The sequence below is a fragment of the Acinonyx jubatus genome, chromosome E4 (assembly GCF_027475565.1).
Source record: "Acinonyx jubatus isolate Ajub_Pintada_27869175 chromosome E4, VMU_Ajub_asm_v1.0, whole genome shotgun sequence".
Lineage (NCBI taxonomy): Eukaryota > Metazoa > Chordata > Mammalia > Carnivora > Felidae > Acinonyx > Acinonyx jubatus.
The window spans coordinates 27,937,678-27,962,761 of record NC_069395.1 but is presented as its reverse complement, the minus strand read 5'-3'; the positions used below and the strand labels follow the sequence as shown (position 1 = coordinate 27,962,761).

The 25,084-nt window shown below is 52.7% G+C and overlaps 1 protein-coding gene across 4 annotated transcripts in view; it reads left to right on the top strand.

Annotated features, from left to right (window-relative positions):
- LGR6 (leucine rich repeat containing G protein-coupled receptor 6) overlaps positions 1 to 24,638 on the top strand; it is a 120,748-nt gene extending 96,110 nt beyond the window's left edge. For all 4 annotated transcript variants that reach the window (XM_027074699.2, XM_027074700.2, XM_027074702.2 and 1 more), the window contains exons 7-18: positions 3,224 to 3,292; positions 5,341 to 5,412; positions 5,609 to 5,680; positions 6,987 to 7,055; positions 8,312 to 8,383; positions 9,545 to 9,610; positions 10,739 to 10,810; positions 11,195 to 11,266; positions 12,866 to 12,991; positions 13,998 to 14,158; positions 17,732 to 17,812; positions 20,317 to 24,638. In XM_027074699.2, coding sequence (XP_026930500.1) covers positions 3,224 to 3,292; positions 5,341 to 5,412; positions 5,609 to 5,680; positions 6,987 to 7,055; positions 8,312 to 8,383; positions 9,545 to 9,610; positions 10,739 to 10,810; positions 11,195 to 11,266; positions 12,866 to 12,991; positions 13,998 to 14,158; positions 17,732 to 17,812; positions 20,317 to 21,572 — 2,188 coding nt within the window. In that variant the 3' untranslated portion in view covers positions 21,573 to 24,638. The remainder of the gene's footprint in view (positions 1 to 3,223; positions 3,293 to 5,340; positions 5,413 to 5,608; positions 5,681 to 6,986; positions 7,056 to 8,311; positions 8,384 to 9,544; positions 9,611 to 10,738; positions 10,811 to 11,194; positions 11,267 to 12,865; positions 12,992 to 13,997; positions 14,159 to 17,731; positions 17,813 to 20,316) is intronic.
- Positions 24,639 to 25,084: the final 446 nt, after the last annotated feature.

Genomic DNA, 25,084 nt, shown 5'->3' with positions numbered 1-25,084 from the left:
AGAGGCCACTTCTTAATTGGAGAAGCCACAAAGGACTTGTGGCTACTTTTTCTCCTCCAGCTTTATTGAGATGTAATTGACATACAGTGCAGGTTTAAGGTTTACAGCCTGTTGATTTGGTACACTTACATATTGCAAATGATAAGACTTGGGACCACTTTCAACCGACCACACAGAGTAAAGGAACAGCAAATGAGGGGCTATGCTGTATTAAATAGAATGGTCAGACAAGGCCTTTCTGATGAGGTGTTATTTGGGCAGAGACCTGAATGAAGTGAGGGAGAAAGCCAGGCAGATACCTGCAGCGTTCCAGGCGATGGAATTGTGAGCTAAATCTCTGAGATCAGGCCAGTGCAATTCTTTGCATTTACGATAACACTGCAACATTAAGGCTTTAAGTGAAGGTGCTCTTACGTTACTTATAGGAAATCCGGTTCTCCTTGGGCAGCACTGGAGAATTCCTGAATGGGCTGAGTCAAGTTAAAAAGAGGTGGGGGGGGGGGGCACTTGATTTGGAGACATTGAGATGTGAGGGCGACTCCTTTATAAAATCTAAGACCAGAAAGAGTCCAACTACTCGCCCCTGCTGCCTCTATTCTCAAGCCTTGCAAGTAGAGTTTCCAGGCACCTCCTACTGCCACCTGTGGTAGAACTCCAGCAATGTGGAAATTCCCTGGTCCCAACTCCAGTGTCTTTGGTTTCCATGAAAGTGCTTTGCACGTAGCCTGCCTTCAGCCTGCTCTCATCCTTCCCCTCACATAGTCTGTGGGGAGCCTCTCCGTGAGTGAATCAAGGTTGGAGTCATTGGAGGGAAAGGTGTAGGATTCATGAAGGACCGGAGCAGAGCAGAGCAAAGCAGGAGGGTTTATGCTATAATTACCCAAAATCACCAGGGGAGTCGGAGTGTAATCGGGTAATTAGTGTGTGTTGGGGGTGGTGTGTGGGGGGGTGCAATTATCCGGCTCACTGGCTGCCAGACTGTTGTCACTATTCTTCTGGCCCTTGGGCCGGGTTCCTGGCTCTACCTGTGGACTATTAAGTGTAATGACCCTGTCACGCAGAGGAGCCTGTCATTATGTCTGTGTTAACATGGTATTTACCCACAAAACCTGCCAAGTCACTCTGTGATTAAAGAGCCTCAGCATGGTCCCCTGCCCTGGCATTGGATAGTCTTCTCATGAAAGTTGTCAGGGCAGGCGTGGCTTTAAAAGGCTGAGAGAAGTTGGGCTGGGGTCATCCTGGGGGGCTCAAGAGGGACACTGTACCTGAGCCCTCCCTCCCCGCCATTGCCAAAGCCTGAGACCCCATACTCCAGCCACAGGAATCTGGAAACACCAAGACAACCCCGTGCATAATCAGGCACATCTCCACATGGGGCTAACCGATCGGCCACTGAGTGAAACAAAAGTCTACTTTGCTTTTTTAAACTATATGTTCACAGTAATACCTGCAATCCAGCATCCTCACACAGTTTATTCTAGTTTTTTTTTTAATGTGTATTGATTTGAGAGAGAGAGAAAGTGAGGTTCCAACTCATGAACCGTGAAATCATGACCTGAGCCAAAACCAAGAGTGAGTGGGACGGACATTCAACCGACTGAACCACCCAGCTGCCCCGAAACAGAAGTCAACTTTAAAATCTTAAAGGCTGAGGGGCACCTGGCTGGCTCAGTCAGCGGATCACCACAGGCGACTCGATCTCAGGGCTGTGAGCTTGAGTCCCGTGTTAGGTGTAGAAATTACTTATGAATAAAATCTTTAAATAAATAAATAAAATCTTGGGGGTTGATCATCTTTTCTGAAGTCTCTCCTAGGAGGGGTAGGAAGGGAATCTGGTCACGTAACATAGAGCAAAACTCCCCCGAAAGTCTTCTGTGGCTCTTCCTCCCTACTTCCCGATCACATTTTACTGTCTTCCCCCAAACACAGGCACTCTCCCCACTCTTTGGCAGGGCTCCCCTGCCTTTGGGCCTTCTTTGTCACAGGCAGTTCCAAATCTTTTCTAATGAGAATCAGGTTTGCTCTCGGTGTTTTACATTTCTCCTCTCTCCCTTCCCCCTGTCCCCCTTGTGGCCTCAAGGGCACAAACACAAAAGACCCCTTCAGAGAGTGGACAAGCAGGGCTGTGAGCACCTGTGGGCCAAGAGTTTGCCCCTGGTGCCTAAACAATGCTGCCGTGAGCATCCTTATACAAATACCTTTACAGGTGGGTGTGGACTTTTCCCCAGGACAAACTCCTGGCCTTGAGGTGACTAGGTATGAATCTTGTCATTTCAAAAGATGCTGTCAAATTATGTCTAAAAGATAACACACATTTCAATTCCCACTAATCATTTATGAGAATGCATGTCTCCCCACATTCTTTCCAACTTGGGTTGCTACTACTTTTTAAAAATTGCCTCCGTTGTTTTCTGACTATACGTGTGATATATGTTCATTGTTAAAAAAAAAAAATGGGAAACGAAGAAAAGCCTAAGAGAAAATAAAGACTAGCTGTCATGCCATCACCCAAAGATAAGAAGCACTGATCCGTTTTAAAGCATTTATTTTAATGTTTATTTTTGAGAGAGAGAGAGAGAGAGCGCGCACGAGTAGGGGAGGGGCAGAGAGAGAGAGAGAGAGAGAGAGACACAGAGCCCGAAGCAGGCTCCAGGCTCCAAGCTGTCAACACAGAGCCCCACATGGGGCTCGAACCCACGACCCATGAGATCATGACCTGAGCCGAAGTCGGACACTTAACTGACTGAGCCACCCAGGCGCCCCAACACTGATCTGTTTTATAGACAGCAGAGGCCACAGCTAGCCAAGGTAGTCACCTGAGGGAACCTTCCAGAATCCCTCTTGCTGGTGACAAGGGGCTAAAGATGGCCCCATTCTTTCCTCTGTCCCTCCCCCAGCCACTGACTGTGTCTCCAAAGGCTTGAGGGATTTTCCTCAGCCAGTGGGGACTCTTCCTGAAGGGGTCAGTTGCAGGTATCCACATCCCTGAAGTGTCTCCTCAAAACAGTGCTGTTGCCAGGAAGACTTCCGACCTGAGGATTTGTGGAGTAGGAATGGAATATGAACATTCCAAAAATGTGTTTCCAGGCATTGACAGCTGGATCCGACAGATTGGAAAACGCATCTCTCCGGCCAATCCCAGAGCCAAGTTTCTGTTTTTCAGGGGCCCTGACATGCCCTGTGAAGCCACCCTTCTAATGACTGCTCTTGCTTTCCGTCCCAGAGACCTGAATTATAATGAGCTGCAGGAGTTTCCTGTCGCCATCCGGACCCTGGGCAGACTGCAGGAACTGTAAGTCCCTCTGCTGGTTTCTGTGGGTGTCCTCCTCTCCCAAGGGCAGGGGCTGAAGCCAGTTCTGGGCCTCCCTCGCAGCCTCACCTCCCGGGGTCCTTGTAAAAACTGTAGCTGTGTGCCCTCTGCAGCCCCCCCGTGCAGGTCTCAGTAGTCGCAGACCTCATTAGTGTGGCACTGAGCATTTCCGAGAGGTGTGTCATCGGCAGAAATGGCTCTGAGCCCTTCCAGCCTGGAGAGACACATGGCACAAGACACCTCCTGGGAGGCTGGGCCTGGCACTGCCCCTGCCTTGCTTGGCATGTGTCTGCAGATGAATGAGGAGAGGAGCTGGGGGCTGGTCTCTGGGCTCATTCCTCAGCACCTGATCTCATGGGGAAGATCAGAAGCCCGATTTTGTTCCCCACAGTCGCTACCTATTAGTATTCTATTTTAGCATCGACTGTGCCCAGCACTAAACACAAAGAGTAAGATAGCCCTGGACTGTTCCCCCAGGATCCTTCAGGTCTGTTGAGGACACAGAGTAAAGCAGGCACCAGGACAGAGCAGCTTAGGGTCGGTCTATAATTCTGGCCCTAATTGTCCAGGGGTAGCTAACATGACTGGGAATCCAGAGTAATATACGAAGAACCTTGTAGACTAACACATGTGAGATGAACCTTAAGGGGTGGACGGAGTTTCAGTGGCGACGGTGGAGGACGAGGGAAGCCATTTCAGACAGAAGAACCATGGAGGCAGAGACCCAGATTGGAAGTTGAATGGGCAGAGAGATGATCCCAAGGGAGACCAGGCTTACTGGAGGAGAGGCTCTCGGCAAACAGTAGGAGATCTACTGGGGGTAGAGTGGACTAGATTAAGGGAATCTGAGGTTGGTGAACAGAGCCCCACACTTACAGGCAGCCCAACATCTTTACTCAAACCACCACCTGAGACCAGCCCAACCCATGCCACACCCCCTCCCCCGGCCCCACCCCGTCCGAAGTTGGCAGGTGGGAATTCCAGGTGTGTGTAACAGTTGAGGAACAACCAGACCGGTTGGAGGGAAGGGTCTGAATGAGAAACTATTGTAAGTCCCCCTCCACTGCCATTGGGGTCCCAATGAGTATAGACGTGTGTGTGCAAGCACGCATGTGTGTGCCTCTATCTGTCCCTATCTTTCTACATCTATTGAGAGGAAGCTGCTTGAGGACAAGGCCTCTGTCCTATGAACTTCTAAACATCTCAGGGCTTAGCTCAACACTAGACACAAAGGAGGAGTCCAAAATCGTATAAGAACAAATTAACAAAGGAATGAAAGGTGGAAATAATAAGGAGAAGGGAAGAAGGAGAGAGAGGGGGTGGATGCCCAGAAGGCATGAGGAGACACTAGAAGTCTCCAGACAACAAGAAGTTGGCCTGGGGGTGCTGCTCAGCATGGATTATGTGTTTCCCATTCCAATATTTATCTTGAGATGATCACCCCGACTAACCAAATGCATAATTCCCAGCTTCCAGAGCCCTGGACACTAGCGGGTGCCTCCCTCCTCACTTCCACACACAGTAGGCCAGTCACTCAACATCCACTGTATCTCCCTGCTCCTGCTGCTGCTGCCTTTCTAGGTTCCTTAGTCTCCAGGCCTGGAGGCCAAGCCAGCCTCCATTCAGGGAGCAGCTCTTGTCCCTGGGACCCTCAGAAGCTCTGCTTTTCCCATAGGCCCTCAGCTTCCTCCTTGGGGAACCTGTGGAGTTCCTGCCACAAGTGACTGAGGAGAGGAAGCCTCTCCTGGGATCCAAACTCAGCCTCCTGCTCCCAAGTTCTCCCCCCTTACCTCCCCCTTGTTCTCTGAGGCTCCACGCTTCACTCCCTTCACAACTGTCAGAGAAAAGGTTGGGTGTGTTATCAAATGAAGCAGAGACTTCACAGGCAGGAGGTGAACCCGGAATCTGGACTGATGTCTCTTTGGTCCTATGGCTTTTCTGGTCAGCTTTCTGGAAGCTTCATGGAGTTCTGTCTCGCCCTCTCCACACCTTTCTCCAAGTCCGCACTGACTCATGGTATTGTCTTCCAGGGGGTTCCATAACAACAACATCAAAGCCATCCCAGAAAAGGCCTTCATGGGGAACCCTGTGCTGCAGACCATGTGAGTACTCGTTTCTCCCGGCTCTTGGTGCTGTGCGGTGTTTGGGGGACGGGCTGGGGCGGCAGAACTCTGGGAGGGGGTGCCTTCCCCTGTGTGCTCTTTCCTGGTGCCAAGGGAGGAGAAAGCAGAGATCTGCCTGGGTCCTAGCTCAAAGGGCCAAATAACTAAATTTGGTGTTTGGGTCTTTTTCTTCCAGACACTTTTATGATAACCCAATCCAGTTTGTGGGAAGGTCGGCGTTCCAGTACCTGCCTAAACTGCACACGCTGTAAGTTGGGCCCTAGAGCCTGCCACTGTCTGGACCTCTCCCATTCCTCACTCCCTCCGCTGCCTCCTGCCTCCCATCTGCAACTCTCTCACCTGCAGGGCACAGCACCCCCTGCCAGGCCTGGTCTCCTTCGGGGCTGTGGCCTCTGTTGGGCTCACACCTATTCGCAGCTCTGGCTGCACTTAATAGCCTCCCTTCACCTTCCTGTGCTTCTTCCCTGATCGCAAACGAATGAAGAGAGCCCTTCTCCATAGTCCAGGAGTTTAGTCTGGCCTCTTCAGAATCCTGCTCGGGGCAGCTGTTTCTGTAAATACTTGCTCAAGAACCAATGACTGGGATAAGGGTCTGGTTCTCCAGTGACCTGGGAGCATGAATCCCTGGGCTCTTTGTGGCACTATCTTTATTGCTTTGGGCCCGAAGGCATTCCCTTGTTTCCTCTCTCCCATTGTGTTAAACCCCAGCCCAAGTTCCACTTCTGCAAAAAAACTTCCACGGATTACATTCCACCTGTGGCATCATAGTAACATAAGGAACATCTCTAAAGCACGTACTCCCCTTTCTTGTATATTATCACATTTCACTGTCACCCTAACCCTGTGAGGTGAGTGGTGTTAGTACAGTTTGTAGATGGATCCTGAGGCTCCCAGGCCCTGGTCAGCCTTGAGCTAGAACCCTTGACTCCAGATCCTAGGCTCATTTCTGGACCCTACTGCCTCCTTGTGGTCCTGTTGAGTGCAGACCTGTGTGGGTCCATGTCCTCATGGAGATAGAGGATGGTGGTGATGGAAAAAGCCAACAGTCTAAAACAATTTACGAGAACCAGTGGAGAGGTTGATAAAGCTTTAGCTGATGACACTTTAGGGGAGACTCTAGCTCAGGCTATAATAAGCAAACCCCAGCAGCCAAGGACTTTTTCAGCAGCACCCAAGCAGTAGCCTTTTAAACAGAAGCAGTTCCCATGCTCCTGTCCTGTGTTCTTTCTTTGTTCATTTGTTTTGTTTTGTTTTGTTTTGTTTTGTTTTGTTTTGTTTTGCATGCTGGGGCCCTAGTGCCGGGTTGCCTGCTCTGTCTGGGCTACAGTGGGCTGAGCCAACTTAAGGAAATGGTGGTTTAGACCCTGCTGAGCCAAGTTCCCCCCCTACCAGGGCCTGAGTAGCTGGAGTATTTTGAGGTTGGGCAGTGGTGGGGGAAGGATGATGTTTCCCAAAAGGGTAGAGTCTTGAGGGACAGATCAGTGATGGTAGGGAGCCCAGATTATCAGGATGCTCCGACTTCACCCTTCAGACGTTGTTGCTTCTGTTTCCAGATCCCTGAATGGTGCCATGGACATCCAGGAGTTCCCAGATCTCAAAGGCACCACCAGCCTGGAGATCCTGTGAGTGGATACACTTACCTTCTACCTCATCTGTGTCCCTCCTTTGCTCCCAGGAGGTCTTCTGTCTGCCTGTCTCCTGGAAGTCTGTCCAAATTCTTTGCTTGCCCCGTATCTGGCCTGCTTCTGCTGCTGGCTCCAGCCTGGCCCAGAGGTCACCTTGCTCAGCCCCAGGTCACTGCTGCTGGCAAGGCAAGGCCAGGAGTGGCAGGTGGTTTGGGGGTGAGGAGGCTGGTCTTCTCTTTCCTATGCTTGCATTTTTCAGGCATGACTTCAGAGTTCCTAACCCCAAGTCATGAGGGTGCTGAGGACCCTGCCACAGGGGGAGAAGGGTTGTGGAAACACATCTTCTTTGCCTTTCCGAAGCGTGATTCCAACAAGGATTTCTCATATGTTCTATCATTATAGACTGCCGGGTGGGGGAGGGGTGTCAGAGCGTAGTAGGCCCTCAATACATTTTAAAAGGATGAATGGAATAATCAAGCAAACACCCAGAGTGGGTGTTAGGAAGCCAACTGTCCTGCCCCACGTCACATGGCTCATTCATGGCATGGCTGGGACAGGAACTCTCTTCTGTGCCTCTATTGTCTTCCCCTAGATTTGCTGGCATCTGGAAAATTTTCCATGAGGGAAGTAATAGGTCCCCAAGAATGACCTCGGCCTTGGGTCTTCCTTGGGACACCCTGTCCCCAGCCAAACCTGCCCCCACAGCCCTCTCCGTCCCAGCCCCCGGTCCTCCCCTTCTTTCCCATCCCATCCCCCTTCCCCAGGGCACAGGGAGCAGGCTCTGTGCGTGGTTCCCATGGTTCCACTAGGGTTGTTTTGTTTAGTCTTTTCCTATCTACTCTGTGCCCATGGCTATCCCCCTTCTCTAAGGAGAGCAGACCAGATTCTAGTTCCTGTCCTACATAGCCAGTGTTGCTGGAGACCATTATGAGACAATGGGTGGGGACACGATGGGTGGGTGGGGTGGGCTGGGCGCGCAGGAACTGTCTGCCAAGCAGAGAGCCCCTGGGCTGTGTCCCTCTCTGTCTGTTGCCCACACCTACCCTCCTCCAGTCCCAGGGGAGCCTGGTGCTCAGATGCCAGGCCTGCTGCCTTCTCTCCCTGCAGCCCCACCCCTGCCCTGTGCCTCCTGCCACTTCTCTTTTGTCAGCTCTGTGCTCCCATGTCAGTATCAGGCCCAGAGCTGGAGACGGGTGGCTGGGGATGGCAGGGCCCTGGGCCTGGTGCCAGCCCTGTCTCTGTTCTCTCTACAGGACCCTGACCCGCGCAGGCATCCGGCTGCTCCCACTGGGGATGTGCCAACAGCTACCCAGGCTCCGAGTCCTGTGAGTGGTTCACGAGCATTCTCCAGTCTTGGCATGGTGCCCTTGTTCCCATGGGCTGGCAAAGGCCCCTCCCGCTCCTGTCCCGCTTGGTTACCTCTCTTCCTGGAGAGTGGGACACATTGGGCTGCTGCTGAGATCCTGCCCGAGAAGCACTGGGCTGTCCTTTCTTGTTCAGGGTAAAAAGACAACGGCCTTTGGAGTCAGACCAGGGTTGGAGGCTTAGCTCTGCCACCTACTAGCTGCATGAACTTGGACTCACTCTCTAATGTCTCAGGGCTCCAATTCCTCACCAGCAAAATGTGGATAAATGGGTGAGGGTTGAAAAAAAGTTCATGTACAGCACATAGCGCTGGCCATGGTAGGTGCTCAATAAATGGCATTATTTACCTAGTAATAAGAAGAAAATTAGCCCCTTGTGCAGCCACGGAGGTATTTAAGTGGCCTATGAAGTCAAGGGGAGTTTTCCTTTCTCCCCTGAATCCAGCTGGAACCTGAGGCTCGTCCACACGGACCGTAGCCCACAGCCGAAGATGGGGAGACTGACAGATGACACTCTACACGCGAACAGAGCTAGACTGGGTGGAGACATGGGCTCCAGACCCAGCCTTGCCACTGCCTGGCAGTGTGTCCTTGGCAGGCTCTGTCCCCTCTCTGTGCCTCAGTGTCCTCATCTGTTAGATGAAGGGGTTGGGCGCCAGATGACCCCTAAGGGCCCTAGCCTGTCCTCCCTGTGAACTCTGCACGGGGACGATGGGTGATGTTTACACAGATTAGCGTTGGCCAGCTCGCTCAGTAATGCTCGATATGTTCCGTGCGTTCAGTCTCCGAGCCCCTCACGCTCTGCTCCTTTTCTCGTCTCCCTGCCCCTCTCACTTCCTGTGCCCTTTCCCCCAGGACCCTCCCAGGGTCCCTCAGGCCTTCATATAGATGAGGCAGCCCTGTTGGAAAAATGCCCCATGATCCCCATCCAGGCCCTGCCGCGAGGAACCAGACTCAGCAGGGGGAAGGGGCTAGAAGTCCAATTGCCTTGAGGTGTGTCAACAGCCAAGTCCCTGCAGGGTCCTCCCAGCCCTCGGCTGCCTGACAGGAAAGCCTGTCCTGGCCAGAGCCTCTTCTCCTGGCCCCCAGTTCACCCTAACCTGGTCCTTCTCTCTTCCCCAGGGAATTGTCTCATAATCAAATCGAGGAGCTGCCCAGCCTGCATAGGTGTCAGAAGCTGGAGGAAATGTGAGTGGGGGCCGGGGCAGGGCAGGGGTGACGGCAGGCAAGCCCAACTCTGGGCAAGTCTGAGGGAAGGGAGTCAGAGAGCACACTCTGAACTTTCTCCCTTCTCTGAGCTTGTTGAACTCGGAGGTTCGGGCTGGGAGCTCAGCAGAGGCCTGGGAGAGGCCCCTAGGGACCACAGAGCTGACACCCAAGCAGATTCTCAAGGTGGCTCATTGGGGGTCACTAATAACAATGAAAGGCAGTAGTGATTAGGGCCAGTCGAGGGACAGGGTCATATCAGGGCTAGGAGGCTGGACAAGGGAAGGCCTCAGAAGACTGAGAGCATGCTCTCTCATTTTCCAAACCCCCTTAAACACACACACACACACCCACACATACACACACACACACACACACACACACACACAGAGGTGTATGTATGCACCTGCACACTAATACACCAGAGAAGAAACCTAGGATTCAAATTTGACAAGGAAAAAAATCACTTAAAAAATGCTCTAAGCTCTTTCACCCAGCTTCTGGTTTTGTTTTGTTTTGTTTTGTTTTGTCCTTCAGCGTCTGCTTTTTCAAGCTAGCAGGGTCTCTCTTGTCTCCTGTGTCTGTCCCCTGTCTTGAGGCAGGGCAATGCCTTTTGGGACCAAGGCAGAATGGGGTCTGAGGGTCTGTCCTGTTTGTCTATATGCCAGAGGAAAGAGGGTCTGCAGCATTGCTGAGGCCCAGGGTCTATCTCCCATTCAGACAACCAGTCCACTGAGCTCTGCTCCGCAGCTTAGGCAAGTCATCGGGTCATCCAAGGGTGGGGCAGAGCTCCGCTGCTGGGCTAAGGTCTGGAGAACCCAGGGGTGAGGTTGGCTGGGCTGGGAGCCAGCCCCGGTGGGAACCCTGGAAACTGACTCCCTTTTGGGCCACAGGGATGGTTTTGTGGCTTTGTCTCCTGACCCACTTACCCAAGGCAACCGGATCCCCTTGTGCTCCCTTTAATTCTGGTGACTTCCGCGGGCCGGGCCCTTTCTTTGCATGCCAGGAGAAGTAGGGGGCTCTCCCTTCTTCCTCCTAGTGCATGGGGGGTGTGGAACTGAGCCAGGATCCGAGCCTATTGGCTCATCTAGTCTCTTCTTGCTGCCCCAGTGGCCTTCAGCACAACCGCATCTGGGAAATTGGAGCTGACACCTTCAGCCAGCTGAGCTCCCTGAGAGCCCTGTGAGTATCCTGCCGCAGCCAGGGGTGGGATCCTCTCCCAGGCACGCTCCGTACCCATAGCATACATGGCAGTGACATGCCCACAGCTTCCCTGCCCCCAGCACATGCACAAGAAGAGAGGTGCCTCCCGGTACGGATGGCTTCTGAAGCCACTTCTCCAGCTGGTACCCAGGGGGGTGATGAGACTCTGAAGCCAAGCGGCCAAATCCCTCTTCCTGTGGCCACAGCCAGGTTGGGAGCCAGGCGGCAGGTACCTTCCCCACAAGGCTGAGGGTTCTGCTACCGGGGGCAGCTCAGGTGGGGAGTGAGTGAAGAACTCAGGATGGGCAACAGTGAGTCCTCCAAGTGTCACTGGTCCCCCCGTTACACCCTCTCTGCTCACAGGGACCTGAGCTGGAATGCCATCCGGTCCATCCACCCTGAGGCCTTCGTGACGCTGCGTTCTCTAGTCAAGCTGTAAGTGCCCACTGCCCTCTCCTCCCGGATGGTGGAGACCAATGAGGACTATGGGCTGGCCAGCGGGGGCAGGAGGGGCCACCCCAGAGCGGGGACATGCACCACACATCCCGGGGAGGGGGCCTCCAGCCTAATCAATCATTCTGACAGTCCGTTTGACAGACTGTGGGGCCCGATAAACAGAGAGCCTGCCTCCTACAAGCTCTGGAACATCGTCTGCTAATGTTCTGCAACATTTTGGCAGCCTCAGCCCTCCCGGTGCCCCCTTGTCCCGGCCCTTCCCCCAGCCTCTACATGTCCCAGTAAAGAGGATGTACGAGCCTGAAACTCCTTTACAGCCTGGGACGGTGGCAGCAGATGTGGGAGCCGGGGTCTCAACTCAGCAGTCCCCTGCATGAGCATTAAATCTAGAGGGCTGCCATTCTGCGGGGTGGCGGAGGACCCCACGATCATAGCGTGCTGGCTGCGTGGTCACTATGTCAGGGCTGGAGAGGACCTCTGATGGGGCTGCCACACACTGTGGTGCGGGCTGTGTACTGCACAAGGGCTCCCACCCAGTGGGGAGCCAACTGCCTGCTTGCTTGTCCTGAAGTTGTTTCCACCCCAGTGGGACTCTTTTCTGATTAACACCCAGAGTCCTTCTGGGCTAGCTCCAGCCCTGGCCTCAGAGATCATCCAGCCCAACCCCTCACTTCACGTCTCCAGGCCCAGGGGGAGAAGCTCGCTCGAAGCAAAGGCCGGAATGAAAGCCTCCCAGGAGGCTCACAGTGCCCCTCCTGTCTGCCACTCTCTGGGCTCTGGGCCGGAGCCTGGCAAAACTCGCACCTCGGTCTTCCCTCTCCTGTTTGCTCTACTCCGGCCAGATAGGTAGGGTGGATATTTTTATCCCTTTGAAGGATGAGGACATTGGAACGCAGGCAGATTTGTGACTCCCCTTGGTTATGCAGGGAGTCGGTGACAGCTCCGGGTTTCCTGCCTTCCAGTCCAGGCTGTTTCCACGACGTACGGTCTGTGGTCCTGGTGTTTGGTTTGGAGCCCTGGCTCCTGTGATGTGTCTCCAGTGGATAGACCATGCATGTCCTCATCCCTGGCTACGGAGCCGGGCCTGCAAAACAGAACGGATGACCGAATCCCTGAATGTAGCCAGAGGCCAGCTCTGCCCACCCCCAGCTCTGGCCTCTTACGTCATCAGAAAAGCAGGGGAATGGGGACAGGCACCTACAGGCAGATGCCCTAGTGGGGTGGACAGGGACCCTTGGATGGGACTGGGACCTGGGCATAGGAGCTGTGGTTAAGGGGCTCTCTCACGAATTGGGATGGCTTGACGTCACCTTGGAGGAGTCCCTGGTATAGAGTTGGCCCCCAATATTTGATGAATGAATGAATGAGTGATGAATGAGTTATGGATGGTGCCTGTAGCCACCCTTGACCATCCTCCTCCCCCAGCTTGTTATGCTTTCATCTCTCTATGCTGATTTCCTGTCCTTTGCTCCTCTCCTCTTGCTTCCATCCCAGGCACACTGGCCACACCCTCAGCACAGCCCTGCCCCTTCAACAATCCCACTGACTGCCAATAACCCTGACCATCCACTGTCCTAGGGACCTGACAGACAACCAGCTGACCACACTGCCCCTGGCTGGCCTTGGGGGCTTGATGCATCTGAAGCTCAAAGGGAACCTGGCTCTGTCTCAGGCCTTCTCCAAGGACAGTTTCCCAAACCTGAGGTGAGGGCCTCGCTTTCCCCCACACCTAGACAGGTTTGTCCCAGAGCAGCTGGAGAGGCCATGGAGGGACAGGGAGAAAGCCACAGGGCTTCACCTCAAGAAAAAAACTGATGGCCCAAAGGCTTAGGGTTTGGCCACTACTGAATGGGAAGGGCTTGCTCGTGCCTCCCCTCCCTCCTCATCTCGTTCATAGCGTTTCTTTCTGTCCCAAGTACCAGCCCGGGGGGACCCTGAGATCTCCTGTGAGGATAGAAGTAAGACGATGTGAAGGCCCCTGGACCTCCTCGCTCCTTGCCCCATTCAGTGCACCCAGACTGCCGGTCTTCACCTGGGCGGCATCTGGGCCCCTGCAGTCAGGGCAGAGCCCAGGGCACTGATCACTGGAAAATAAGCCGCCCAGCCCGTCCCTCGCGCTAATGACATCCAGGCCTTCTGCTTGCAGCAGCAGCAGCAGCACACAGCCTGTGTGGCCCAAGCCCCATCTGCTGCAAGCTAACGACATGCCTGGAGGCATCTGCCCTCACCCTCAGAGGGCACCAGATTCAGCTCTGATGTACCCAGGGGTAGGGGCGGGGGGATAGGGCGTGGGTGTTACTGAGGGCAAGGGTAAGAAAGAGTCACGAGGAGAATCCCTGCCTCCTTAAATATAAAAGAAGAGTTGCTGGCCGGGAGGGAGGGGAGCAGAGCACCGGAGTGCTGTGTGGCCTTGGGGAAACTGCTCCCCACTCTGAGCCTGCTGAGGGGACTCCATAAACAGTGGGCAGAAAGTAAATCTTCCCATCTCAATTCCCAACATAAGTGAGGAAGAGATTAGACTATGCTCAGAGCCCTTCAGAGGCAGGATCCAGGCTGTAAGACCCTTACAAAGAAAGCCCAGGGGGCTGACTGCACTGTAATCAGGGCACTTTGGGGTTGAAAGGCAGGCGCCAAGCGCTGGGCCCCTGGGTTGATGGCCAAAACGTTGCTAAGGCAGCCCGTTTTACTCCTGTCTCCCCTGAACCCCCAGGATCCTGGAGGTGCCCTATGCCTACCAGTGCTGTGCCTATGGTGTCTGTGCCAGCTTCTTCAAGGCCTCTGGGCAGTGGGAGGCTGAGGACTTTCACCTTGATGAGGAGGAGCCTCCAAAGAGGCCCCTGGGCCTTCTTGCCGGACATGCTGAGAACCAATGTGAGTGATGGAGGCCCTGGGCAGGGCAGGTGGGTGGCTGTGGAGAGGAAGTTAGGGAGGAGGTTGGGGGACCCTGGGAGGGGTTCTGGCAGGGGCTGCAGAGGGAAACCCTAAGGGTGACCTGGGAGGTGCCTCTGCTTGCACCTTGTCTTTCTAAGGACATAGCCCAGAAGTGGTTGGGGAGAAAATAACGACGGTGACAATGACGGTAGAAATGTTTCTATATTTGTCAAGTCCTTTGCGGATCACAAGATGCTTCCCAAACTGTATCTTATATAACACCCCTGCCCTGGTGGCTCACACGTTTCTTCTCCAGGGCTGCCTCCTCGCCACCTGGGCCCTTCAACGTCAGGGCATTCTCAGAGAAGACATCCACTTTCTAATCAACCTGAGCCAGGCAGGATTGAATTAAATTCATTAGATGAAATCTGCTTAAAAAAAAAAGAAAAGTCCCCTCGCTATATGTGCTAGAGCCAAAAGGAACAGCATGGGGATTATCACTGTTCAAGTTGTCCTGCCCTTCAGAGGCCACTGGTTGCAAGAGGACCTTGCTGAGAAGGGCCATCTTGGGCCACATCACTCTGTTTCTGGAAGAGTTGGGGTAAAAGGAAAGAAGGGTGGAGGTAGGCAGCGAAGGGGATTCAGGGATCGTCTGCCAGCTGGTGTCTTAGATAAAGGGCAGAGAGGAAGGCTTCCTTTTCCCCCTCACCTTCACCCCATGTGACAGAACACAGGTAGAATTAGGAGGAAGCAAAAAAGGGCCCCTGATATTTAGATTTCTTTCAGTCTCTAGCCCCCTTTGCACAATATACCCATGGAGAATCTAGACAGAAAAACCAGATCTAAACATGTAAGGAAAACATCTTATGGTGGTGTAGACAGGCATGGGTTCTAAGCCCGACTACACCATTTACCAGTTGAGTTGCCTTGGACAAGCCATTCACCCTTCCTGAGCCTTGGGTTTTTGGGTTGTTTTTCTTTTATCTGTGCAATGAGAACAATATTACATATCTCATGGGCTATAGAGGGCAGAGTATGTTCACTGCTGCTGTTACCAGTGGAACTGGGTGCCTCCTGGCGTGTGTGTGGAGGGAAGGTGTATTGTGTAGTCCGGGACGCAGCCTATGGAGGCCAGTGTTGGGCAAGCAGCTAGGGGGTGTCTGGGGTCTCCCTCCTGGTGTACAAGCCCATCCCGGGGGAGGGTGTGAGGACCCCAGGAGGAGCCCAGCAGCCAGGCTGGCTCTGGGCCTGCAGACAGCTGTCCCCAGGGGACATTCCCGGATGTCTGTCTGCGGTACACTCCCTCAGGGGGCTGGAAGGGGGAATGGAAACTTTCCTTCCTCAAGGTGAAACTTTCCACCAGGCTTAGGTCTTGGAGAGCCACAGGGCGTCAGAATCGTGGGCTGCCTGCCGCCGGTAACGGGAGCTAGGGCAGGGCCCCCCACTTCCTGTGGGAGCTAATAAGCCTTGAGGAGGAAAGCCAGGAGCCGCGCTGCAGCCAGATTTGATTTCCTCCTCGTTTGAAGAGTGGTTACTTAACACCTTGGCTGTGACTTTCCCAGCCTCAGACGGAGGCCACGGGCCTCACCCCTTACATTTCATTCATGCATTCTGATTGCAAAGAATTGCTGAGCTCCATTCTGGAGAGCAGGGGTGGGCAGGGAATGAAAGGTGGAGAGGAGAGGAAATGCCAGGACCCTGTGGGCACACCTCGGCCTCCTGCCCGCCCTGATGTTGTCTGGGCCAAGAGCAGCTCCACAGAACCTTCCTGCCTCCTGGGAAAATGCCCAGCTGAAGGTGTTTACCCTTTAAGTGGGGGAGGAAGGAAACGAACCACACGAGCCAGAGATGGGGACGAGCATGACACAGAGTCACCTCTCCATTACTTGTGTGATGGAGGAAGAGCCCACAGGCCACTGTCTCTGAAACCCAAGTAAATGTGCAGGCATCCCTTTCAAGAGAGGCAATTCTCTCACACCCCTTAGGGCCTCAGACACTTTTCCAAGTCTCAGCAGAGGCACTAAAGGCTTATTCTTTAAAAGGTCTTTCAATGCTGAATTATCACCACAAACAAGAGTTTTGTTTTTGTTAAGTTAGAAGAGGTTTAAGATTATCATTTCAAAATTCTTGAAGAATTTATGGACCCCCAAGGTGTCTCTAACACCCCTGCAGTTCACAGCCCCTGGTTTCAGAAACCTTATAATAGTGAATAAGAGGTGGGAAAAAATCCCATTTTGATTCAGACAAGTTACAGAGTTTCTTTAACAATGGATTTATCTTTCTAATCCTATTTTCTCCGGCTAATGGGATTGCAGAGGCTACACTTAGAATCGGAAAGATCGGTAAAGATGATCTAGTCTGGCCTCTAACTCAGCATAGAATTGCCCTTTCTCCCATCAGGGACTTTCTGCTTCCTTCAGTATCTCCAGCGACAAATTGTACCCAGCTCCTGCATCTGTAAAGCTCCCCCGACCATCTCCTCCAGCCCACCCAGATCAGTTCCTCGCCTGGGAAAGCCTAACAGTTAAATATCTGGGCTCCGTAGTCAGACAAACCTGCGTTTGAAATTCGCCCTATCGCTTGCTGGCTGGGAGACCTGGGGCAAGCCACTGACCTTCGATGAGCCTCAGTTTCCTCGTCTATCGAATGGTGTCAAAGGACACCTGCTTTGTGCGGCGGCCACGAAGGTTGATGAGACCACGCAGATGAGGACTCGCTGGGCATAGTCTGGCACAGAGAAAGAGCTCAGGGACTCTTGGCCCTTTGTGTTAAATAAACCTATTAGTTGACACAGTATGCTTTGTCAGGACAGCTTGATTCTCTTCTGTCTCCATAAGCCCCTTGAGGGCAGGACCGTGTTTTATTCATCCCTGAGCTCCCCTGCACTTGCCCAATGCCCAGCAGGTGGCAGACATTGCATTCAGCACACGTGGACTTCAGTCCCACCTCTTTGTCGGGTCAACTGTAAGTGTGGGAGCTTATTTGTGTTAGTAAGAACTAAAACTTCTCCATCTGAATTGTTAGTTTGCCTCCTTCTACGACCCATCCTGATTCTGACGTGCTCTGCATGTAGGAGTACAGTGCCTTTATGCCTAACGGGGACTTCACCTCTTCGAGGACAGCCATTGTATCCGTACCTACTCTTGCCTTTCCTAAGTTAATCCCCCCATGGCTTTGACTGCTTCTGAAGCAAATAAATAGCTTCCACTCACTCACTATCCCTGGTTCACCTCCTCTGAACACTGACCAGCTCCCTACTCTAAGCAGCACACACGGACTAGGCTGCCTGGAGGAGACATGAGCGTGCTGAGTTATAGGACGAGGTCAGCAAGGCCCAGCTGAAACATTTGCTGTAAAGGACCGACCATGCAGATAATCCGCGGGTGCATAATAGGGAGCTGACGGAATGTTTATACCTAAGAGTAGAACAGATGTGCAGGGCTGCTGGGGTGAGCCGTGCTGGGCAGAGTGAGTTGGGGATGACAGCTGAAAGGGGTGGGCATTTGGAGAAAGGTGGAGCTTGACTGTCACCAAGACCGGGGCCCCATGCCACTTTCTGGCCTCACCTCTCAGATGATCTGGATCTGGACGAGCTGCAGCTGGAAATGGAGGACACAAAGCCACACCCCAGCGTCCAGTGTAGCCCCGTTCCAGGTGAGATGAGCGCCTCGGTGTGGGGTCGGGGGCAGGGCTGAGGAAGGAGCACCCAACTATTTGATGAGAGAGAGGCCAGTTCAGCCTGGCATGTTTGTAGCCATGCTTCAGGCACCTTCTCTGCCTAAGAACCGACATTCTGTGGGGAGGACCGCCACTTCTGGTGACTCCTGGGGAAGGAGCTGGCGTTCTTCCCTTGGGTGTCTGTCTGGAGCAGCACTGGGGTGGGGGGGACTGGAGGGGTGGCTGTGGGGAGAGGGGAGTCAAAGAAGCCTTCACAAATCAGCTAATCAGAAGTTAACCAGGAGACCAGAGCGCCTGGGTGGCTCAAGTCGGTTAAGAGTCCGACTTCGGCTCAGGTCATGATCTTGCGGTTCATGAGTTCGAACCCTGCATTGGGCTCTTTGCTGACAGTTCAGAGTTCGGAGCCTGGAGCCTGCTTCAGATTCTGTGTCTCTCTCTCTCTCTGCCCCTCCCCTGCTTGCACTCTCTCTCTCTCAAAAGTAAATAAACATTTTAAAAAATTAAAAAAAAAATTAACCAGGAGAAAATTTCTCTCATTGAAGAGAGAAGCAGGAAAGACTGTCTTTTTTACCGCACTGTTCAGGGTAGAGTGTGGCACTGTTTTTGCACACTCCTAGAGCCAGATGGAACTCTGAAAGGTCCCCTTCTCCATCCCTCTCTGCTCATTCCCAGGAAGATTGCAGTCTCTCTTTCATAAAACTCTCCAGGGTGAAAAAAACTCCACAGTACCTCTGGATAACTCCTTACAGGATTGTCCAAACCTTACAGCTGAGAAAGCCTCCTAGAGTCTAACCTGAATCCATCTTGCTGTGAAGAAAGAAAGAGAATTCTCTTTCTCTTCGATGCAATGCAACGTAACATGTTTAGAGCAAAGAAGTCCCTTACCTTGGGTATAAAATGCTAACAGGCTACCCCACCCCTCCCACCGTAGTCCATTGCTTAAGTCAGGGCAGGAGCTGTTCAGAATGAACAGAAAGCAATAAACAGTGTGTTTCTCCATTTCGCCTCACCTCCATTTCCCAGTTTTGCATCTCTCTTTGGTTTGCGCCCCTTGGCCTTGTCTCCTTGTTCTAAGCCAAAATAGCGTTTGCTGACTGCCAACACCTGCTTGTAGCACTTAGTGGCTACAGCGCGCCCTCTAGTGCCAGCACAGAGCAAGACCACTAACAGTCTGGAGGAAACAGGTGGTGTTTTTCTCCTGACTTGGAAAACCCACATGCTTCACACTGCCACAGAAATTTCACTTGTGAAAACCAATAATCAGCAGCGATGAAGCAAAAGAGGAAGTTCCAGAAGTCAAAGTCCAACTTGAACTTGCTTTTAAAATAGCTCCTATAAGTGGTCAAATAAGTTATGGTACATCCATATGGAAAAGTATTTATTACGCAGCCACTGAAAACGTGTTTTGGAGGAAGATAAAGGTATGGGAAAGTCTGCATAATAAATTGTAACTGAAAGAGAGAATTAAAAACTATATACAGAAAGTCCCAATTTAGCTTAAAAACTTATCTGTATGTATGTATTTTTTTAATAGGAGACCTACCACAATGATGAGTTCTTTCTGAGAGGTGGGATGATAAGCAGTTTTAATTTTTCTGTGTTATATTTTCCAAATTTTCTACAATCACCATCTATTATATAGTAATCAGGAAAAAAATATGTTTAAAAAATGGTTCCCACGAAAGCCTCTCAAATTCCCAAGCGACTAGAAATACATTGCAGAACAGGAGTCTGAAGTCAAAAGAACGAAGACATAATATGTCCAAAGTTACAGGGTGACTTAAGGACAGAACCTGAGGAGAGTGGTGGAAAACACCAGGATCTCACCCATTTGTGCAAAACCAGGTTGGAAAAACCCAGAGGCATCTGCATTTTAATTTACTTATTATGCTTTTCTTCCCAAATACTGATGGACTCTGTGAGTATTGAATGTGGTCTGTGTCCCCATCACAGAGCGAGGGAGAGCCAGCCCGGTACAATACCTGATCAGGGCTCATCCACGGTGGGGTCCCTAGTGGATCGCTGGGCACTGACTTGGGAGAAGCAGAGCCTTGGGACACAGACTGGTCACTCTCTGGGCAGCCCCTCCCATCTCTGTGCCTCTACCCCAGCCATATCCCCAGTTCTGATGCCCTCTCCACTCCTTTATCCCACCTCTCCCCCTCCTTTCTTCTAATGCCTGGGGTTGCACTGTACCAATTTGTGCTTTGTGCACCAATCTGTTCATTATGTGTTTCTATTTTCTACGTGTATTGTGTGAGTGTCCACTCCATCCGCAGTTCCTTGGAAGAAGGGCTGTGTACGTCCCCACTGTTCCTCCCCCCAACCCCACCTGAGAGTTCTCAGAGATCCTGTCAGCCTCCGTCAGACTGGGAGTTCTCGGAGGACGGAGGCTGCATCAGCCTCCCTGGCCTCATCCCCAGGACCCTGTGTCAAGCAGCCTCTGACCCAGGGGTAATGTCTGGTCCTCTCTCCCACAGGCCCCTTCAAGCCCTGCGAGCACCTCTTTGAGAGCTGGGGCATCCGCCTGGCTGTGTGGGCCATCGTGCTGCTCTCCGTGCTCTGTAACGGGCTGGTGCTGCTGAGTGTGTTTGCGGGTGGCCCTGGCCCCCTGCCCCCGGTCAAGTTTGTCGTAGGCGCGATTGCAGGTGCCAACGCCTTGACTGGCATTTCCTGTGGCCTCCTAGCCTCAGTCGACGCCCTGACCTTTGGCCAGTTCGCCCAGTACGGAGCCCGCTGGGAGATGGGACTGGGCTGCCAGGCCACAGGCTTCCTGGCAGTACTGGGGTCCGAGGCCTCCGTGCTGCTGCTCACCCTGGCCGCCGTGCAGTGCAGCGTCTCCGTCTCCTGCGTCCGAGCCTACGGGAAGGCGCCCTCCCTGAGCAGTGTTCGAGCAGGGGCCCTGGGCTGCCTGATGCTGGCCGGGCTGGCCGCGGCCCTGCCCCTCGTCTCAGTGGGAGAATACGGGGCCTCCCCGCTTTGCCTGCCCTACGCCCCGCCTGAGGGCCAGCCGGCTGCCCTCGGCTTTGCCGTGGCCTTGGTGATGATGAACTCCTTCTGCTTCCTGGTAGTGGCTGGTGCCTACATCAAACTCTACTGTGACCTGCCGAGGGGCGACTTTGAGGCTGTGTGGGACTGCGCCATGGTGAGACACGTGGCCTGGCTCATCTTCGCAGATGGGCTCCTCTACTGCCCTGTGGCCTTCCTCAGCTTTGCCTCCATGCTGGGCCTCTTCCCCGTCACCCCTGAGGCCGTCAAGTCTGTCCTACTTGTGGTACTACCCCTGCCGGCCTGCCTCAACCCACTGCTCTACCTACTCTTCAACCCCCACTTCCGGGATGACCTGTGGCGGCTCTGGCCCTGCATGGGGACCTCAGGGCCCCTAGCCTACACTGCTGCCAGCCAGCTGGAGAAGAGCTCCTGCGATTCTACCCAGGCCCTGGTGGCCTTCTCTGATGTGGATCTCATTCTGGAAACTTCTGAGGCTGGGCGGCCCCCTGGGCTGGAGACCTGTGGCTTCCCCTCGGTGACCCTCATCTCCTGTCAGCAGCCGGGGGACCCTAGGTTGGAGGGCAGCCATTTTGCAGAGCCAGAAGGAACCCACTTGGGGAACCCACAACCCTCCGTGGATGGAGAACTGCTGCTAAGGGCAGAGGGAGCCATGTCAGCAGGCGGGGGCTTGTCAGTGGGCAGGGCCTTCCAGCCGCCTGCCTCGGCCTTCGCCTCACACTTATAAATGTCCCTCCCCACCCTGCTCCTCCCGTCTCTTCCCTTCCCTCTCGTCCCACTCCATGAATGATGGCTGCTTGTAAAATAAATTCAACCAAAACTCAACAGCGTGATCCGCAGCAGGGACTGGACTATGGCTTCCATTGGTCTCTCTCCCGTGGCCACCACCAGTGTGTGCTTCTTGGCTCGGTTTCCCCTTGGCCTTCCTCTAGGCCTCTTCCCTGTCATGTCTGAAGCTGTGGACCAGAGATCGGGAAATTTCTCTGCCTAAGGAAAATGAGTGACTGGGGTAGAGGGCTGAGCAGGTCAAGGATCAGGGTACAATGGGGCAGGGGGACCTCACAGGGGAAGACCTATTGGGGAACTGCCCAAGGGCACTTGAGCATCTACCCTGTGACTCATGGACTACATACAAAATGTGTTCTGTGTCCTGTTAATCTTGAGCTATGCCATGCAAAAAGACTCTCTGTTAAAAGAAGTTTTAGAAGATACTACACAATTTGTTCTTTCTTGGAGAGTCACAGTACATATTAGTATAGTAAAGGCTATGAGAATTCCTGCAGCAGTAAAATCCGTTGAACTTTGTTCAACCCAGCTCCCCCAGACTATTTGACAACAGGTGTTTGTTTGCTTGTTGGTTTTGTGGGATATCTATTAACATCTCACAGAATTTAACACTGCTATTTCCCAGGGCCCTCATTTCTATACCACCTAGTGCTACTCAGTGACATCACAAGATGCCACAAGTCCTAGAAAACCCCGATCCTGGGAGTTTCATCTGGGGTAAAGTTGGTGATTCCATCAACCAGAGAAGATTCTCCACACTCTCTACCTTGCCATCCCTCTTGCCCTTGGAAAGATGGTGAAGAGGCTGCCTTTGTGGTTCTAACCTCTACCCCCCGGAAATGGGGCAGGGATAAAGGGATCCCACATTGGCTCCCACCTCCTTCCTAAGCCCAACCACCAATGAAACTTCTGCCCTCAGTAAAAGAGAGGGTTCCTGGATCCTGGCAGGGTATACACAGGGAAGTCCATGGCTGTCTGGCTTCCTCCTGGCTCTAAGTTGCCTTCCTGTGGTTCTCCACCATGACCCTTGCCAACTCCTGCCACAAGCCTACTTTTTTCTTTGCATCCTGGGTCCTGCCTTCTCTGTGGGATGGGGTGAGGGGGGTCCATGGCCAGCAAACTGGAGGGATATTTGCATTGTATGTATTGTTCAGTAGGAAGCATTATAGGAATCTGGGATTCCCGGGTGCCCCGAATAGGCCTGACCCTTCCATCTCCAGTCATAACCTTCCTGCCTGCCTTATGGTTCACCAAGTGCCTCTGAGCATTCCAGAGTGCTCTCCACCCCAAACATATACACATTCAATCTCAGGAGGAGGAGGTGAGAGCTAGGACATTCTCGAAGACATAAAAAGGGAATCCAAGACTCAGAAAAGGGGCTCTACTATTAAGACAACTCTGAGAAGGTCCTTGGCAGCCTGAAGTTTAGCTTCTGTTTTCTCTCTCTGCTGCCCTCAGGGCCCAGGGGAAATTCTGACATGAGTCAGCAAGGCTGACCAGGCTGGGGTAGAGGGATGAGGCAGAGACGACGAGTGGAACTTGGCATATTTCTAAATCTCATTTGACCCGCTAAGTTGCCTGGACTCTGACAGGCTCTGAAGCTAAATGTGCCGAATTTGTAATCATAGAAGGACCTTAGGGTCCTAGCACAAGGTTGACCTCAGAGTAGGCACTCACTAGATGAGGTGAATTCATTTATCAATTGGTTGAGAACCCCGGGTCTCCCTTTCTCAGGGCTAATCAAGACCCTCTCATGGAAGGAGTTTGCCCTGCTTTGGGTACTGGGAGTTGGTGACTATTATGGGGAAAGGAGTTCTCTGAGATGCCCCAGGGATGACAGAGTTGGTATGATTTCGGGGAGCTTTGACTTCTAGGAAGTCACCCAGTCCCCTCCTCACAGCTACCCCCAACTCCACGTGATCATTTTCCACCTTGGAGTCAGGGAGCCAGTGTTGAGTGGAACGTGGAAGGAAGTGGCCATGTGTTAGAGGTTTAGGAGTGATGGAACAGTTCCCTACAGGTGGCCTCTTCTGTGAAAAGGGTGCCAGTGTGTTTTGGCTGCAAGCTCTAGGTGGTACCGCTGTCATCTTATCATTTACCCCTAAAGATCTGGGCATTTGCCAAGTCTGGCCCTTCTGGACAGAGGAGAGGTATAGGGGAAGGGAGTGGAGGTGTTTGCCATGAACGATTTCCATTAATCAAAAAGCCTAGGAGATGTTGTACATTTACCCAAAATAAGGTGGTAGTTTCTTTGTTTCTGACTGGCTTTCTAGCAAGTCAGTATATTACTCTTTTGGTTATCTCCATTATAATCAGTAGATTATCCATGTCTTTGATGAAACACAAAATCAAAAACCAAATAATTCGCGGCATGTGAAATCTTCCAAAATGGTGTCCACTGGGACCAATCCATCCAAAGGGCTGTGATGGCAGAAATGTTGGGAACTGCTGACCTGGTACGTGCTGCCCAGGCCTCTATGTGTTGTGCCCTGGCAAACAGTGCCAACCACAATCTCCCCTCAGACCAACTTGTGGAAGAGAAAGTTCTTTAGTGGACCATTGGTTTGTCAAGCACCTCAGTACCCACCAAGAGGAAAACTCTTTAACTCAGTGCTGAGATTTGAAGACTATGGATGAACAGAGCCTCTAGCTGGGCCTTTTCTTTGCCTCCCTCTCCCCACTTCTTATTCCCCAAACTCCTTCCCAACTTTCCTTTTCCAGAAAGAATAAAAAGCTTAAGGATTAGGGAGGAGAAGGAGGAGGAGCTGCCAAGAATGAGTAGGCCGGGATAAGTGAGGATGATGGAAAGTAGCTAGAATCCTTGATCCTTTCTGGCACCATCTCCTCTAACTACCTATGCTCTGGTGTAGCAAGTTTTCATACCCACCTTATCCCCTATATCACTTCTGGGTTTCAGGCCCATGCCCTCTCCAGCTGTGGGAAGTGTAAGAATTGTCAAGATGTAAATATTTGGATTCTTCTGTATAATAAAGCACCAGTGAAGTATCATGTGTGTCCCTCAACTGTTTTCTGCTGCTCCTGCTGGTGGCTCTGTGGGGTGCAGCCAGAGGTGGGGCTGCATTCCTCGAGAGAGGAATGATCAGAGTGGCGAGGCTCTTCCTCAATCCGTCCCGAGTTCTGGGGCATCTGGAGCACAGCCAAGGAGGCTCAGGTTTGAAGTTCAGAGGGCTCACGATCAGTTTGGCTCCCCCATGTTGAAGCGCCCTTTGTGTGCTGGGCACTGGGTTAAGTAGAGAATAATCTAACGAAAGCAGGCAACGAGCTGGACCTCCTGTTACCCAGCCCCTGAGCCTCTTCTCAGACCCAAAGCCTGTTCCTGCTGTTTCCGGATTCTGCGAATCCCAAAGAACTAGCATCCTTTCCTCTCCTTGGGCAGCCTTCCTTGCCCACTCCCTGCCCAGAAAACCTCCTTCAAGCCTTGCTTCAGAGCGT